General features: G+C 33.4%; 1 protein-coding gene across 1 annotated transcript; it reads left to right on the plus strand.

Moving 5' to 3' along the window:
- The first annotated feature begins 2,144 nt into the window (after positions 1-2,144).
- On the plus strand, positions 2,145-4,049 carry LOC133874629 (pentatricopeptide repeat-containing protein At1g79080, chloroplastic). Its single transcript, XM_062312502.1, is given in 3 exon segments — positions 2,145-2,595; positions 2,597-2,950; positions 2,952-4,049. Coding segments are annotated over 3 exon segments (1,701 nt in total). The 5' UTR covers positions 2,145-2,160; the 3' UTR covers positions 3,864-4,049.
- The last annotated feature ends 12,298 nt before the right edge of the window (positions 4,050-16,347 follow it).

Here is a 16,347-nt window from a genome sequence, read left to right on the forward strand (position 1 = left end):
CACATCCTCCTCGTAATAGTTTGTATCAACTCTAAAGGAGACTAGATAAAAGCAACATTGGCTGGACCACTTTGATCAAAACTGGTTCAATCGATTCAACTGGTTCATGGACTACAAATACATTCAACTTCTTTCTGCTACCATTTATCAGCTCTTTGATCATAATCAGGAAATCTTGGTCTTTAGTAAGACCATGTATCTCTTCATTGCTTTGTTCATCGTACTTGTAGTACAATGTAGGAATATCATTGTACTTGTACCCCAAGTAAAGTTCTAGTATATTGGTAAGGTCCTAAAAGCATATCTGGTCTGCATCCAAACCCTCTACTGTCATGACGTCGCTTCCAACATACTCCATACTTGATCCAGATAGCGACCCATGGTGGTAAATGAAGAGATCAAAATTTAGATCAATCATTTATGCACCACTTTAGTAAACAGGTAGAATAATCATACTCACAGCCAGAACATGCACAAAATACAGTGTTGACAATGGTTAATTCCTATTGCACTGCCAGTGTCCTATTTTTATTATTATTGAAATGCCAAAGTGAGAAACCGTATATATGGGTTGATAAGTGTTAATCCTTATATGTGGCTCTCTAATTTGCACAGAGAGCTTGGGAGAACAACATATCAGTGAGGACCACTCTTTTTTTTTTCTCTTTTTTTTTTGGTGTGTTTTCACTTTAGCTAAAAGCTTATCTTTTGTGGACAACAACCCATGATGCTCATAAAATAGAATTCCAATAAACAAAGACAAAGACATGTGAACAACCACAAGGAGCAAACAGAACTCAAATAAACAAAGTTGGGAACTTTGTTCTTTACCCAACAACCGACAAAAACACGCGCATTGGAGGCCCTACATAAAGTTAGGGACTTTATATTTTTCCCAACAACCAAACATTGTTTATTTCTCTAAACCCAATACTTTGCCCAACAACCAAAAATCACACAAGAGCTGTATATTAAACATCTTGGGTGAAGTTTGTTTCACATAGCACAAACAAACTTTAGCCAAGTATTTTGTTCTAAAAATTGTGCATCATGAAATAACTCTGATTTAGGGGAGATCGACAAGTCTGTGCGAAACCGATAAATTGACAAGTCTGTCGCAAGGTAAAGAGAATAGGTTCCAGGAAATCAGCTTCTAATTGGTAAATCTGCTTCTAGTCGGACTTCGACGTGTGCAAATCTAGCCAAAATGTTGAACATTTGTGGGAAATCGTCAAGTCTGTGCGAGATTAGGGCGAGGTGGGATTTGAGAGTTTGGGTGAGATCGACAAGTCTGTGCAAAATTAGGGCTCTGATTTTTACAATAAGGGTGAAGGGCAAATCGGACAGAAAGAAAATCGGTTGAAAAGTTAAAATTTAATTTCCCCTATAAACTGATTTGGGTGATGTGGCAGATACTTCGTCTGACATGGCACTGATGTGTCTTATTACGTGGCATCTAGGATAGGTGTCGAGTTTTTAAGGGTGCTAAGTGGCGTTGATGTGGACAATCGTTAATTTTTGGATGGAGGTACCATCTCCGTCTTTTCTCATAGCATAGGTGCCATCTATGATACGAAATGAATCACATGAGGCAAAAAATAAAGTTAAACCACAGATACCAAAAAGATGTTTAATCATTCCTTTAAAAGGAATTCCTTTATAAAATAAGAGCTTTGCGTGGACTCTTGTCAAGTCAACTTCAACTTGAATTCTCATAAGAAAGGAAAAAAAATAAATTAAAAAAAAAAAAAGGTAAAATGAAAAGAAAAAGAACAACTGAGAGCAGTATTTCGAACGCGTGCAATAGCGCGTGGTGTTCACGAACCCTTATCGCTTGGATAACGATAGAGGGACTTGTGGACGTATTCTGGCCCCAACCATTTTTTGGAAGAATCAAGATTTAAAGAAACATCATCAAGCGAAATCCAACGTATGTTGATCTCTCTTCCTCTTTTTTGTTATATTTTGACTTGATTCTTTCTCGCTCTCTCTCTCTCTCTCTCTCTCTATTTTGTAATAAAAGATTCTCTTGCTCCTGATTTTTCTATTAGGACCAGCCCAGAATTTCGATTATTGTTCTCTATGCGAAGAGTAGATATTCAAAACCTTGCATTAGAAAAGCAAAATCTCAATGTCTTAACTACATTTGATTCTTTAGCCATGGCAATCCTGCTGAATTCAATGTCCCCTATTGTGAACCAATTGCCAGAAACTACCAGAAAGGGTTGTGGGTTCTTCTCTCAAATCCCAAATCTCCACACATTTTCCCTCAATAGGGGCTTTTCTAGAGTTTTAGCATCTACCCAGATCACCATTTCTCCAAAAGACACTGTTGTTACTTTGCCCAACCGGAGGTCTACGAAGAGCGACTCAAGAAGTAGGGAACCTAGACTTAATGATGCATTTCTTCATTTGGAGAATATGGTAGGGAAGGGCCAAAAGCCTGATGTACCTCAAGCAACACAACTCTTGTATGATCTGTGCAAGGCAAATAAGATGAGAAAATCGATTAGGGTGATGGAGATGATGGTTACTTCTGGTATTATACCTTATGCAGCTTCGTACACGTACTTGGTGAATTATCTGTGTAAAAGAGAGAAATGTTGGGTATACAATGCAATTGGTGGAAAAAACGGAGGAACATGGCTTCCCAACCAATGTTGTTACTTATAATTCGCTCATTAGAGGACTTTGTATGCATAGTAAATTGAACTAGAGCTTACAGCTTCTGGATAGATTGATGCAAAATGGGCTAATCCCAAATGCATTCACATACTCCTTGCTTGAAGCTGCTTATAAGGAAAAAGGAGTAAATGAAGCCATGAAGCTATTGAATGAGAGAATTGCCAAGGGTGGGAAGCCTAATTTGGTTTGTTATAACATTTTGTTAATTGGGTTGTGCAAGGAACGTAGGATCGAAGAGGCCATTCATCTCTTCAGGGATTTTTCATTCCAAGGGGTTCAATCCAAACGTTGTGAGTTATAACATTTTGTTTAGGAGTTTGTGCTATGAGGGGCAGTGGGAGGAAGCAAATGAGCTTTTGGCTGAGATGGATGGTGAGGATCACTCACCCTCAATCGTTACTTACAACATATTGATTGGTTCGCTTGCTCTGAACGGCAAAACTGAACATGCGCTTAAGGTGTTAGATGAAATGATGATCAGATGGTTCAAGCCTACTGCTGCAAGCTACAACCCAATAATTTCTCGTCTCTACACTGAGGGGAAGCTAGATCTTGTGGTCAAGTGTTTAGACCAAATGATTTATCGTCATTGAACTCCCAGTGAAGGAACTTACAATGTGATTTCTATTCTCTGTGAGGAGGGGATGGTGCAAGAGGCATTCTCTATAGTTCAAAGCTTGGGTAATAAGCAAAACTCTTCCATGCATGATTTCTACAGAAGTGTGATTACAAGCCTGTGCAGGAAAGGGAATACATATCCAACATTTCAGCTTTTATATGAGATCACAAAGCATGGATTTACACCAGATTCCTACACCTATTCATCGTTAATTAAAGGATTGTGTATGGAAGGAATGCTAGATGAGGCTATGGAGATATTCTGGGTAATGGAAGAAAATAACTATAGGCCTAATATTGACAATTTCAATGCACTTATACTTGGATTTTGCAAATCTCAAAGAACAAATTTGTCCTTGGAGATTTTTGAGATGATGATTGGGAAAGGGTATATGCCTAATGAAACAACTTATACCATTCTAGTGGAAGGGATTGCCCAAGAAAAAGAAAATCAACTAGTAGCCAAAGTTTTGAAAGAGTTGCATCTTAGACAAGTTGTGAGTCAGAGTACAATGGAGAGACTTGTTATGAAGTATGACCTTGAGGGTCTCCCAGTATAGATAACATAAGAATACCATGAGTATAGAAAGAAGCAAACATGACCATGGGTTTTGTTGGAGAAAGATTTGTTTATTCAGTTTGATAGCTGTGTACAATCATGGATTTTGTAGATTGGTCAATGAAAGAAAGCCTCTTTTGGAAGATGATATTGTATACTATTGTTTAGAAGTGAACAACTTCATGCACGAGGATCTCAGCTCTATGGTAACCCTTTATTTGCTTCAAGGTTTATATTTATTTGTAAATCGGAGCCAGTTAATTTTGTAAATACTTTTACTTTTAGTTCACATAGTAATTTCAGTCTTAACCGCTGATATGCGATTTGGCTGGTCAGTTTCTTCCTTGAAACCTTATCTAATGCCGACCATATTTTTTCCTCCTTTTCTCCCAATTGTAACTGCTTTTCAGCTATTTCATATCACCAATAACTGTTACAAAAATAATTAGAAAAGAAAGATTTGGAAATTGGATACTGCTCTTAATTAAGCATAGCATTCATGTGTACTCGGAAGCTTCCAATAGGTGTGTGGAAATAGAGAGAGGGGCTTTCCTTTTGGCTGTTGGGAAGATGAAGTACCAAACAAGCGTATTTGATACATCATACTGTTAGGTTAACATCATCTCTGCAGAAGAACATTTTACTTCACTTTTCTTTCTCTCTATTTTCTTTAGAGAGAGAAGCTCTCAACCTCAAAGTTCTTTTTCACCTCCACTGTGAGGTCTTGCTTTCGCCTTATGCAGTTTTGTTTGGGAGGAGATCCCTCCTCCCTCTTTCTCTCTCATTTTCCAGATTATTTTGGGTCTTTTTGTGGTCTTTTCCCTTCTTTTTTTGTTTCTTCTCTTCTACTGCAGGTTCAGCTAGTTTCCCATTGCCGCCAGTCTCCTCCTCGCTGTTCGCCACCTTCACCGCATCAGCTGTCGGAATGGTTTTGGTTCTCAGATCTATTTTCCAAGCTAGATCTACTTTCCTCTATCACTCTCGGCCTCTTACGTGCCCGCTCATTATCTTCTCTGGCTAGGGATGTAAATAAACCAGTCCGTCCGACAACTGGCTCGATACTCGCTAGGTTAAACTCGACCCGAACTTGAGCTCGACATTGTACAAACCCGCTCGTTACTGTAGAAACCCGCTCGATTAATAAGTGATACATACACGACTCACTCGACAAAACTCGATAGGAGCTCGCGAGCCTAGCTCGTTTAAAGCTCGATCCAACGCAACCCGACTCATTTAAGGGCTCGCGAGCCTAACTAGCTCGTTTAATATATTTGAATATATTAATCAAAATGAGTTATGTACATTTAAGTACGTATATTAGTAATTGAGTAATATATGTTATATAGATAACTTTAGAATAGCATACTAACTAGTTAGTTGATAAACTAACATATTATTTATTTAATTAATATATACTAGGTAAATAAGTGACTTAGTAGATATAGTTAGAATACTCAATATTTTGTGTTAACATACTAACTAGTAACGAGTTAGGTAATATGTTTGTAGTAACTATAGGTATATATATATATACTTAATATTTGTACGTGTATTATATATATGAATGTATGTATTTGTGTGTATATATATATATTAGTATTAACGTACTAACTAATTAGTTAATAAACTAACATATTAAATAGTTAGTTAATATATACTAACTTAATATTACTAAGTAACTACTTAAGTTAATTAACATAAGTTATAAGTTATAACTATATAAGTAGTTAGAAAGTTAGTTAATAGGTAATATGTTAATATGTTACTATGTTTGTTTGTATATCAAATTATCAATTATAGTTATAAATGTATTAATTAAGCGTATATAATTCGTTAAGTAACTAACTAGCTATTAAGTAACTAACTAATTAAGCATAGTTAAGGAATTAGAATTTAGGGTTTAGGTTACATAATATTTTGTAATTATATATTATTAACCCATAGTAACTAGTTAATTAATAAAGTAACATTTTAACTAGTTGGTCAATACTTAATTATATACTAACTTATATATACATTATGTATTAATTACTATATTTTCATATTTACACAAATTATAGTTACATTATGTAGTGTGTGTCTATAAATAAATTACATTAGTATAGTTACATTAGTATATTAAATTACATAATCATACTATGTATAGATAATAGATATACATATATACGTAATACATTGGCACTGCACATTGCATATAGTTGTGTTTTAATTTAATATCTTTGGACTTTGATTAATATTAGGGGTAATTACCTTTTTCCCCCCATGAACTACCAACTTTTGCGCAAAGCCCCCACAAACTACCAACTCGACCAAAATAGAGTATTCAACTACCAAAGACAACCATTTTCCCCCCTTCCGTCAGCCTCAGAATGCCCAAACTCGACTCGGCTCAGCTCGATTACATCCCTATCTCTGGCCTTCCAGCTTCCCGTCAACTCCCTCTGCTCAACCATCTAATGTCCACACGCTAGATCTCATGTGTCGTACCTCCGCCGATTGCAGCATGCTACTTTCTCCGTCGAATCTGTTGTATTTTGTTGCTTTATTTTATTTGTTGTTTTATGCAGTATTTAGATTTAGTCTCCCTGCTCATGTGTTGTATAATTATTGGGTGGAGACTTTATTTTTGGCTCAGTTTCAGTCTCCTTTAATGCAAGTTTCGCTGCTGTGTTTTGTGGTTGTGTTGAAAGACGCCTTCCCATCCCAGTTATGGTAGTTAGAATTTCTAATGATAATTTACATGTTACCACCACATGTCTCTCATATTCTACCGTCATCGATGAAGCCCATGATGTGCTAGCATCGCACAACTGGAATGTTGTTTTTCGTTTTATTATTTGCTTTATTTGTAGTGCACATTTTTTTGTACACATTATGCAGCTCGATGGGCCACTTCATCTAGTCTTGATTTTGGAAGCATTCTCAACTGGTCTTCCATTCTCTCTTTCTTTTGGAATAAGAATGGGAAAGACCCCTCTTTCGTAACCTTTCCCTTATTTGCTTGAAAAAAAAAAAACATGATCTTCCTTAGATTCCATCATTTTCCCTGTTTCATTTTTCAACCATGTAAAACTTTTCTTTAAACGCTGCTTATCTACTCGTTGGGAACAATAAGATTACAGAGAAGTTTAAAAGAGAAAATGAGTGCCACTCCCTTGAGGAGAATAACGTCTATTATAGCTAGAGACATGGCGTTATAATGTTACGAGAAGAAAAACTAACGGTAGGATATTAAAGAATTCTAAGCCTTTGTAACGGGACAGATTGATAGGCTCCAATAATTTTATGAATAGCTTTTAATTATTTAATCACACTTAAAATAGATATTACAACCGAGCTCTTCCTTAGATTCCATAATTTTCCCTGTTTCGTTTTTCAACCATGTAGAACTTTTCTTTAAACGCTGCTTATCTACTCACTGGAAACAATAAGATTACAGAGAAGTTTAAAAGAGAAAAGGAGTGCCACTCCCTTAAGGAGAATAACATCTGTTATAGCTAGAGACATGGCGTTATAGTGTTACGAGAAGAAAAACTAACGGTAGGATATTAAAGAATTCTAAGCCTTTGTAACAGGACAGATTGATAGGCTCCAATAATTTTATGAATAGCTTTTAATTATTTAATCACACTTAAAATAGATATTACAACCGAGCGATATCAATGGAGATGAACTCCTTATTTATCTATCTAGACTTCTACTACAATAGAGACTACTACACTGCTAAACTAATTCTTGCTCATCTACCTAACCATGCATGAGTGATAATGCTAGACTTAGAATTCATGACAATACTTTGCCTAGAGATAAGTAAATAAATAGGGTTAAATATACTTTAGTGCCCTCAACTAACAATCATTTTTTATAAGGCCCTATGAACTGACAGTTGTGACACTTGGGTACATCAAACTACCATTCTATTGTAATTAAGCACATCCGTTAGCGTTAACCATCTTTTTGGATAGAAAAGTCATATTTCACTAGTCTTTCAAAAATACTCTTGTTTCAAAAGCCTAGCTTTATAAATTGACAAAATTTGGCGTAATTACTGTTAAGGGTGTAAACGAGCAAAACTACTCGTGAACTTACTTGAGATCGACTCAAATAAACTTGACTCATGCTCGAATTGATTATTAAATGAGCTACTTGTGAACACGAAATTAGGCTCAATTATTAAATGATACAAACTCGTATAAACTCAGCTCGACTCGATTAATGCTCGTGAACCCGCTATTATAAGGATCGACTCGCATATATATATATATATATATTAATTTGTTAATATATAACTTATTTTTATAATATAGTATATTAATAAACAATACACTAATATGTAAATATAAAATTAAGTCAATGGTTATTGGTCAGTATATATTAATTAGTTATAATTTATTGGTTATATGTATATAAAATAGTAAAAGTGAATAATATCAATACTTAATTGTTAGTCATATGATATAATGATAATCCAGATACTTAATCATATTATTCATGTAATACAATAGGACTATATGATCATATAATAATATAACATTGTGGCATATGACATATAATCACTTTATTATATGTTATAAGTATTATCATTATATATTTAGTAATCGTTACATCATGTGATCCAAGATCTAAGATCATACTAATTGTTAGATCATGTTAATAGGTTTTCATATGATAATACTTATATGGTATGATCATATAATATTAGTATTATTAGTAGATAGTTATGAATTATGATAATTATAATTTATGACTCATAATTATCATACTTATCATAGATTCATAGATAATCTCATAAATCAAGTGATATGATATGATTCATAATTTATTATCTATATATACATATATAATTATAAATTAAGTTATAAGTATAAATTATAGCTACATAATATCATATAAGTATACAAATTCGTACTAATATAATGGTTAAGTATTTAGGTACTTAGATACACTGATAAACTGAATAAATATGATTTAAGATTTTAAGTATTTAATAATTATTAGTAATATTTAGATACAATGACTATGTATATAGATTACATACGTAAGTATGAATTCACATTAATTATATGATATAATGACACTTTTGAAACTTAATCATATTATTCATATATAATGACAATGTGATTCATACACTCTCAAAAATTAAGTTATTAGGATTAGAATCACCATTATGTTAATTATAATCACAAGTTTGGTATTATCATTAGAATTTAGATAAAATGATCTAACATTGTGTTATATAACCGTTAGATATAATCTAATTAGTATTATCAATAGACTAAAAAAAATTATTATCATTATATATATAGGACCATATGATAATATAATAATTATCATTGTTAATATATTTTTCTTTTTACGAAAAATACGAGTATTTCATTGATTAAAGATCACGAGTATAAAGCTCTTACATCACAAAGTATAAAGCTCTTAAAAATCATAGCCACATGCTATAACTTTCATTTTTCACTAACCCATGTACAAAAATAGTTAAAGAACAGATTTGCTCTTAGCGGACTAGATCTAAGGTAAGGGTAGCTAAATATCTAAAAAAAAATAAAAAATTAAACCGACTGTTAGAGATAATCCCTCACACCGAACTATCTAGGCCTTGAGAGGTAATCTCTCACACCTAACTAACCTTCATCCCATAGATTGCCCATGAAGGCAGATCTAAAGAGAAGAAAACTCTTATTCAAAGCAAAAAATACAACCAGCAAATAGCAGTAGCGGTCAGGGAGAAGATGAACGGTACAGTACGGAGGTAGATGGACAAATGCATAACGGAGAGGCCAAAATTGCTGATCTGGTTGAAAAACACTTACAAATAAAAGAAAAAACTAGAATGGGAGGGGGAGGGTAGGAGCGGGGACTAGAAAAAGAAAGGGAGAGGAGGAGGGAGCAGATCTGCTCCCTCCATTGTTAATGTTTTAACTTAATATAAGTTAGTTAGTATTTATATTGACTATTGTTTCATTTTTTTTACTGTCAAAATCAAATGATAATACTTTTTTGTTCAAGATCATATGATACGATCATTATATCTATCAATATTAACTTATTAATTATGTAAGTATTGACCAAATCCACATGTAAGTATTGGAATCTTATAATTATAAAAGATCTTAAAAAAATGCAAATATGAGAATGAAATTGACCAAATACACATAATAAACCAAGATTTATTTTTTTCTCCTAGTTGCATGCAGCATGATCTCACTAACTCTTATGTTATTTGCACACATATTGTATACACAATGGCACTGTCTTTTGGCTTTTTAAAAAAAAATAAAAATAAAAAACATACCCAAAAGGCATTGTGTGTACAATTTGTGTGCAAATAACATACCTCACTTTAATTTATTATTAAGTGTCTAATTATATAAACATTGTTTATATATATATATATATATATATATATATATATATATATATATATATATATATATATATCCATATCCTTGAAAAAGTGCGTTTTGTAAGCAATTTTCCAAGAATGAAACGGTGCATTTTTATGAGTCTTCAATTGTTTTATTCATTATATATTGTTGATTTTAAATTTTTTATAATTTTTTTTTACACTTTTATTCGGGAATTTCTTAACCGTGCGATTGTTTTATCTCAATCACAGTCATTCACTTTTCATGGTGGGTTACAGCTGTAACGCATGGCTTACACCAGAGTTTATACAGTGTTTCTCACACATGATCATTCATCTGATCCAATGATTTCAATTTAATCATCAAATATTGATTTCAAGATCTAATCGGCTAATTCGGCTACACTGCATCGAGTACCGTGTATAATAACGTTCATTGTAAGCCCTCATGTAAGGGATTTTTAACCAAAAAAACGTTTGTTGTGCCCTAAGCGGCTAAGCCCCCAGGTAATAATGCCTGACACAGCTGACGCATGACGCTTGACAACGCATGAGTGGCTTGGGTTGATAGCAAGCTCCATTTTCTGAGACACCCTTCACATTTTTCTGAGTCGTCCGATCGTTCAAGCGTGAATTTGAGCCGTTCATTATGAGATAATGGATACAACTGTAATCAACTATCCTACTCCGAGAAAATATATGGTGTTACAATAATCATGTGCTCACTCTCATTAGATTAGATCCAACGACTTTAATTTCTATTCTGAAATTGATTATAATAATCAACGGTTAGTATCACAAGTGGCTCCAATTTTATCTGAATACGGGTGTAAGGAATAATTTTCCAAACGAAAAGTTAAATTTGAAATTTTATTATTTTGCTTTTCAAAACTACAACGTCGAGTCGTCGACCCGTTGGCAAAAGCAATTTTTTTTTTCTTAAAAAAAATAAATAAAAAAAATAAAAAAAATAAATCCGCCACCCATTTTTTCCATCCTTGATTGACTTGAGGTTTGACTGTCTGAGGACTTCAATGTCTTCTTCGATCCTCAATTCCTCTGAGCGAATGAAGCTTGAAGCCATTGATTGTCAAAAAAATAGAAGTAAAATTCTAATCAAATCATTGATTTGTTTGAAAATCCATTTGCAATCAAACTTTGTTCTTATTTCTAAACTATCACTCTGTCAGTCTCTCATGCATGCAACTTGCGCAAGAATTTAATGCCTTGTTGCTGAGCAGCCTAAATGGTTCACAAAATTAATGCTTTGCTTTTAATGCAAAGTTCCCCTCTCAATTACCCCGTCTACCAGGTTCCTCTTCTTCGTAATCCAGCCTTTGATTTATTTTTAACTTTTTGATCGAATGGCTTCTATCTTTCTACATTATTTGGTTTTGAAATCTATTAGAGTTTTTTCACATTTGTCGTCGAAATTGAACCAAAAGAAATCGATCTATCTGAATCATCTGATGTTCCATCTCTCCGCAGTGCAGCCAAATCCCAAATTTTTTGTGTTTTTTCTATTCTCCTCACACGTATCAATTGCAGAGACCAAGATCACTCTTGATCTGACTAAAATGGTAGTAGTTGAGTACTAGGTTTTGCCTGAGTTGCGTATCTACTGTATCTTGATTTGGTTCTTCGGAATCGGTTCCTTCCCGATTCCTGAATAATACATCATACATGCTTCGATGCTCTTGCTCTCAAATCTCAATTATAAAATTGAGAGCAAGAAACTCAACCGCTCAAGAGTCAAGACTCAAGACTCAAGAGTATTTATAGCTTTGTTAAGTATCAAATATCCGTTCCCTTTCATCATTTCATGTTCTGATGTTCCATTTTTTTTTTCTTTCACTTAGTTACTATTCTTTCAATATTTCTAAGTTCTAAATTTCTTATGTTAATGTTGATATATCATATGATTGTTCAGGAATTAGGGACGTTCGTTCAGCCTTAGAGCCTCTACTACCTCATTGATTTTGTGTCTTCGAATATTTGATTCTGCAAGTTATAAATGACTCAGGGTTTTCTTTTTAATTTTTTTTTAACATTATTTGTAATTTTTATGTTCTGATTAATGATTATAATTAACAAACCCTTCAATGAATGTTCACAATATTTAGAAAATTTTCACAATGTTTAGAAATTTATGTTCTGATTATGTAATGATGTGTTTTATTTATGATTAGTGATTAGGATTAATGAATCATTCAATGAATGTTGACAATGTTTAGAAACTTATGTTTTGATTATGTAATGTTGTGTTTTATTTTTGATTAATGATTATACAAGCCCTTCAATGAATGTTCACGATTCACAATGTTTAGAAATTGTTCACAATGCTTAGAAACTTATGTGTTGATTATGTAATGCTATGTTTTATTTATGATTAATAATTATGATTAACAAACCCTTTAATGAATGTTCACAATGTTTAGAAATTTATGTTCTGATTATGTAATGATGTGCTCTATTTTATTTATAATTAATTGTCAAAAAACTAGGTAGATCTTAATATTCTTGAAAAACTATGAACAAAACTTAAATATAAAAAACTGTGTAGAACTGAAATTCCTTAAGCAATTAACAAAAAACTATGAAAAATCCATTTAAAAAAAAAATCTAAAAACAAAAATGGGCAGAGATTAGAATCCTTAAAAGTATATGAACTAAAAAAATTAAAAGTTTACAGTTTTTTAATTCACATGAATCATAGATATGCAAACTTAAATTCTTTAAAAATTCATATTGCAACTCAAGCTTGAAGTTTCTAATACTTGTTTTTTCTTTTCTTTTTTCATAATAATATGAAATATAATATTTAAAAATTAAAAGGCATGGATAGTGATTTGCACCAACTTGAGCCAATTGAAGGGTATGAGAATAAGGATTCTTTTGAAATTAGTCATGGGGCTACTGTTGAAGCAACCATGGAGCTGGTTCAAGATACTGCTACTAATGAGGATCCAAATAAAGTAGACGCTCAAAAGAATGCATATAAGAGAAAGCCTAGGAGGAAGACCTCTACTGTGTGGAATCATTTTTGAAAATAAAATATGACTCCTAAAGTGTGTGTGTGTGTGTGTGTGTGTGTGATCACAACCGATCATGCAACCAAATATAAAATGCCAAAAAGTAAAGAAAATAGATATTTTGGTTACAAAATTGAAACTCTTTGTATCAAAGAGAAAAACCACTTTAGGGTAGCCAAACCCAGGAAATCCACTAACAGAAGAAATAGCTAGTTACAAAGCAATCGTACTCACATAATCCAATGCAATAGTCGTACATATAACTCTAACACGTACCTATACATGAACGCCTCTCAACCAGACCTCCTGTCTTAAGAGTTCTTTAATGGATTTCTTTAACTTAGAGCTCCTTACTAAGTTAGACTTCAAATGGTTGATTCCAACACAACAAACATAAAACTCTAAGAGAGTTAGCACATCTAACAATATCTACCTAAACACCCTCTCTTAACACACTAAGAATTCAACTATGGGCCTCTTTAAATAGGCTTCAGAAATCCTAATTCTACACAAACTCGGATTTGCATAGGTGGCGTCCAGACCTGCAACTGAAACTTCATAAAACTTTGAAGCGCATCCGAACCTAGAAACCCTAGCGTCCAAACGATTGCATAAAGTAGTTCCTCCGTTCGCAGTTACCGCATAATCGTTCAGACTCCTTGCTGACGGGAACTTATTGACTTCAGTGTCTGCTGGTCCCTCTAAACAGCTTTCGGACCTTGAGCTACTAACTTTACCGTTTGCTATAGTGTTCGGACCTTCATAGGACTCTAAGTCTCTGAGCTGAGCTTTCGGACTCCAGCAGCTGGGTGTCCAGACAGTCTCTAGGAAAAACTGACTTTCAGAACTGATAAGTGTCAAATGTTGCACATTCAACCCTTTAACTTATATATGTTAATTCCTTAGCGTTGTTATTCGTTTGATTTTGTATTGTTTTACTGTTTTCAAGTTTTAAATAAAGATGCAATTAATTTCTTTGATTTTTGGCTTAAAGCACACTTTGAGAAGACCTAGAAGATATAGTTAAGCTTAGCCAATCATAATAGAAGACATAGATGATGTGGTTAAGTTTAATCAAATCAAGAAAATGATTAAATCGGAATTTCTCCAATAAGAGTCAAAATCGGATTGGATTCAAATTTGGATTCTGCACATGTCTTAGTGTTTGGATCATAACTTTCTGCTCAGATCTTGAATTGTAATGAAATTTGTGGAGTTGGAAACCTAATAAAAAAATTCAACAAATATGTTTGAAATAGCTTTTTCCAAATTCGGACGTTTACTATGCAAAAATTGCCCCGGAATAAAAGACCGCATATCTGGACGAATTTGGAATCCTTTTCCTACTTGGATTGAATTTTCAATCTTCTACTTGGACTAAGAGGCTAAGTTCTGATTTTTCTTGGATTTATAGGGCTTCTAGGCCTCTTCTAATCTCTATAAATAGATTCCTAAGCTTTAAGAAAATGTGTGCTTAGCTTTAGACAGAAAATTTATCTTGACGGCTTGACAAGTTGAAGAGGAGAAGAACAAGGCAGGAGGCCATCCCAGCACCACAATGAACGGCTAAATTCATACTAGGGTATTGATGTAGCCCTTTCCAGTAACATTAGTTTAATTGTATTTTAATTTGGGATTTTCTATATGCATGATGGTTGTATAACTGTGAGAATTGATCTTAATGTTTATATATATTCAATTATTATAAATTTATTATCTTGTCTTAGAAAGTCTTTTATATTGATTGAATTCAATCCTTCATATTTTCTATGATTATGTGAATGATTGTTATACAACGATTTTAATTGATATATGATCAAGAGGGTTAGATAGGCCATGCCTAGGGAAGACAGATTGTATTACACCCTTCTTTAGTGTAATTTAGGTAGACAGTTCGTGCCAACAAAAGATGGGTTATACTTTTTCATTGATTGTGTGTATCCTATTAAAGACGTAGCTAATCCATACCAAGGGAAGACGAGTCGTACCTCATCTTAATGGTTACGTGGACGGTCCGTGCCAACCAAAGATGGATTATACTTATTCTTTAGAGGTAATTTCTTGACTATTCGAGTGAGACGAACCCTATATCATGCATAGTATGAATTTCTCTTGTTAATTTATGATTGACCATTGTTATGCGTTGAGTGCTGAAATCAATCCCCTATTTTTTCTCTCATCCATACTCTATTTACATTTATGTCTTTTACTTTTATGTATTTATATTTAGAAAACAAAAATCAAACATCTTTTAAATTAAGTTATATTTAATCTCGAAAAGCTTGACAGCAACACCTACGCAATTCTTGAGGTTCGACACCTTCAATATAGCCCTATCCTACAAAGATTCGTACTATTGCGAGTGGAAATTTTATTATTGATATTTTTGTACACAAAACGACCACATCAAGAACTGTAAAATCTCCACAAATAATTCTTTCACCAGGATCTGTCCTTCTTAGTGATATTGTGTGCATATATTTCTTATGATCAGTCCTTTCCATATTGGAAAATATTTTCTGCAAATAATCTTTTGGAAGCTCTCTGGAAATTACTATGTCCCTGTTAAGGAAATCCCTGTCATGAAAATTCTCTGATATGGAAGCGTTTTTGTCAAAACAAAATGAGTTTAGTTTTGCAAAGTTCCCGAATTGGGAAAGCTTTATTTTTTATTTTTTTATTTTTTAAAGCAATAATTATGAGAAGTATGAGATGAACACCCTCCTACATGTTGCCCTAAAGATATCAAGAGAAGAAAAAATAAAATTGAAAAGGTTTATAAGATGAGGGCATGTGCAGAGGATATATTTTTTTGCCCAAGAGAATTAAAAGAAAACATGGTTCGATACTGATGCTGGGATGGAAGCGCAACCACTCACGCTAAGTGCACTTTGATTGATTAGCTGGCGGGCAAGCTTGTGACCACAGTCGCTGCCATGGCCGCAAGAACCGTGTAACCCTAGTGCACGGGGTGTAATAGTATACGTGGGACCTATTATGAGAATGTTAGTTATAAATAAATATATTTATGTGTTCTGAAGAAGATGAATGGTTTTATTGCAGCTTTATTGGAAATT

The sequence above is a fragment of the Alnus glutinosa genome, chromosome 8 (assembly GCF_958979055.1).
Source record: "Alnus glutinosa chromosome 8, dhAlnGlut1.1, whole genome shotgun sequence".
Classification (NCBI taxonomy): domain Eukaryota; kingdom Viridiplantae; phylum Streptophyta; class Magnoliopsida; order Fagales; family Betulaceae; genus Alnus; species Alnus glutinosa.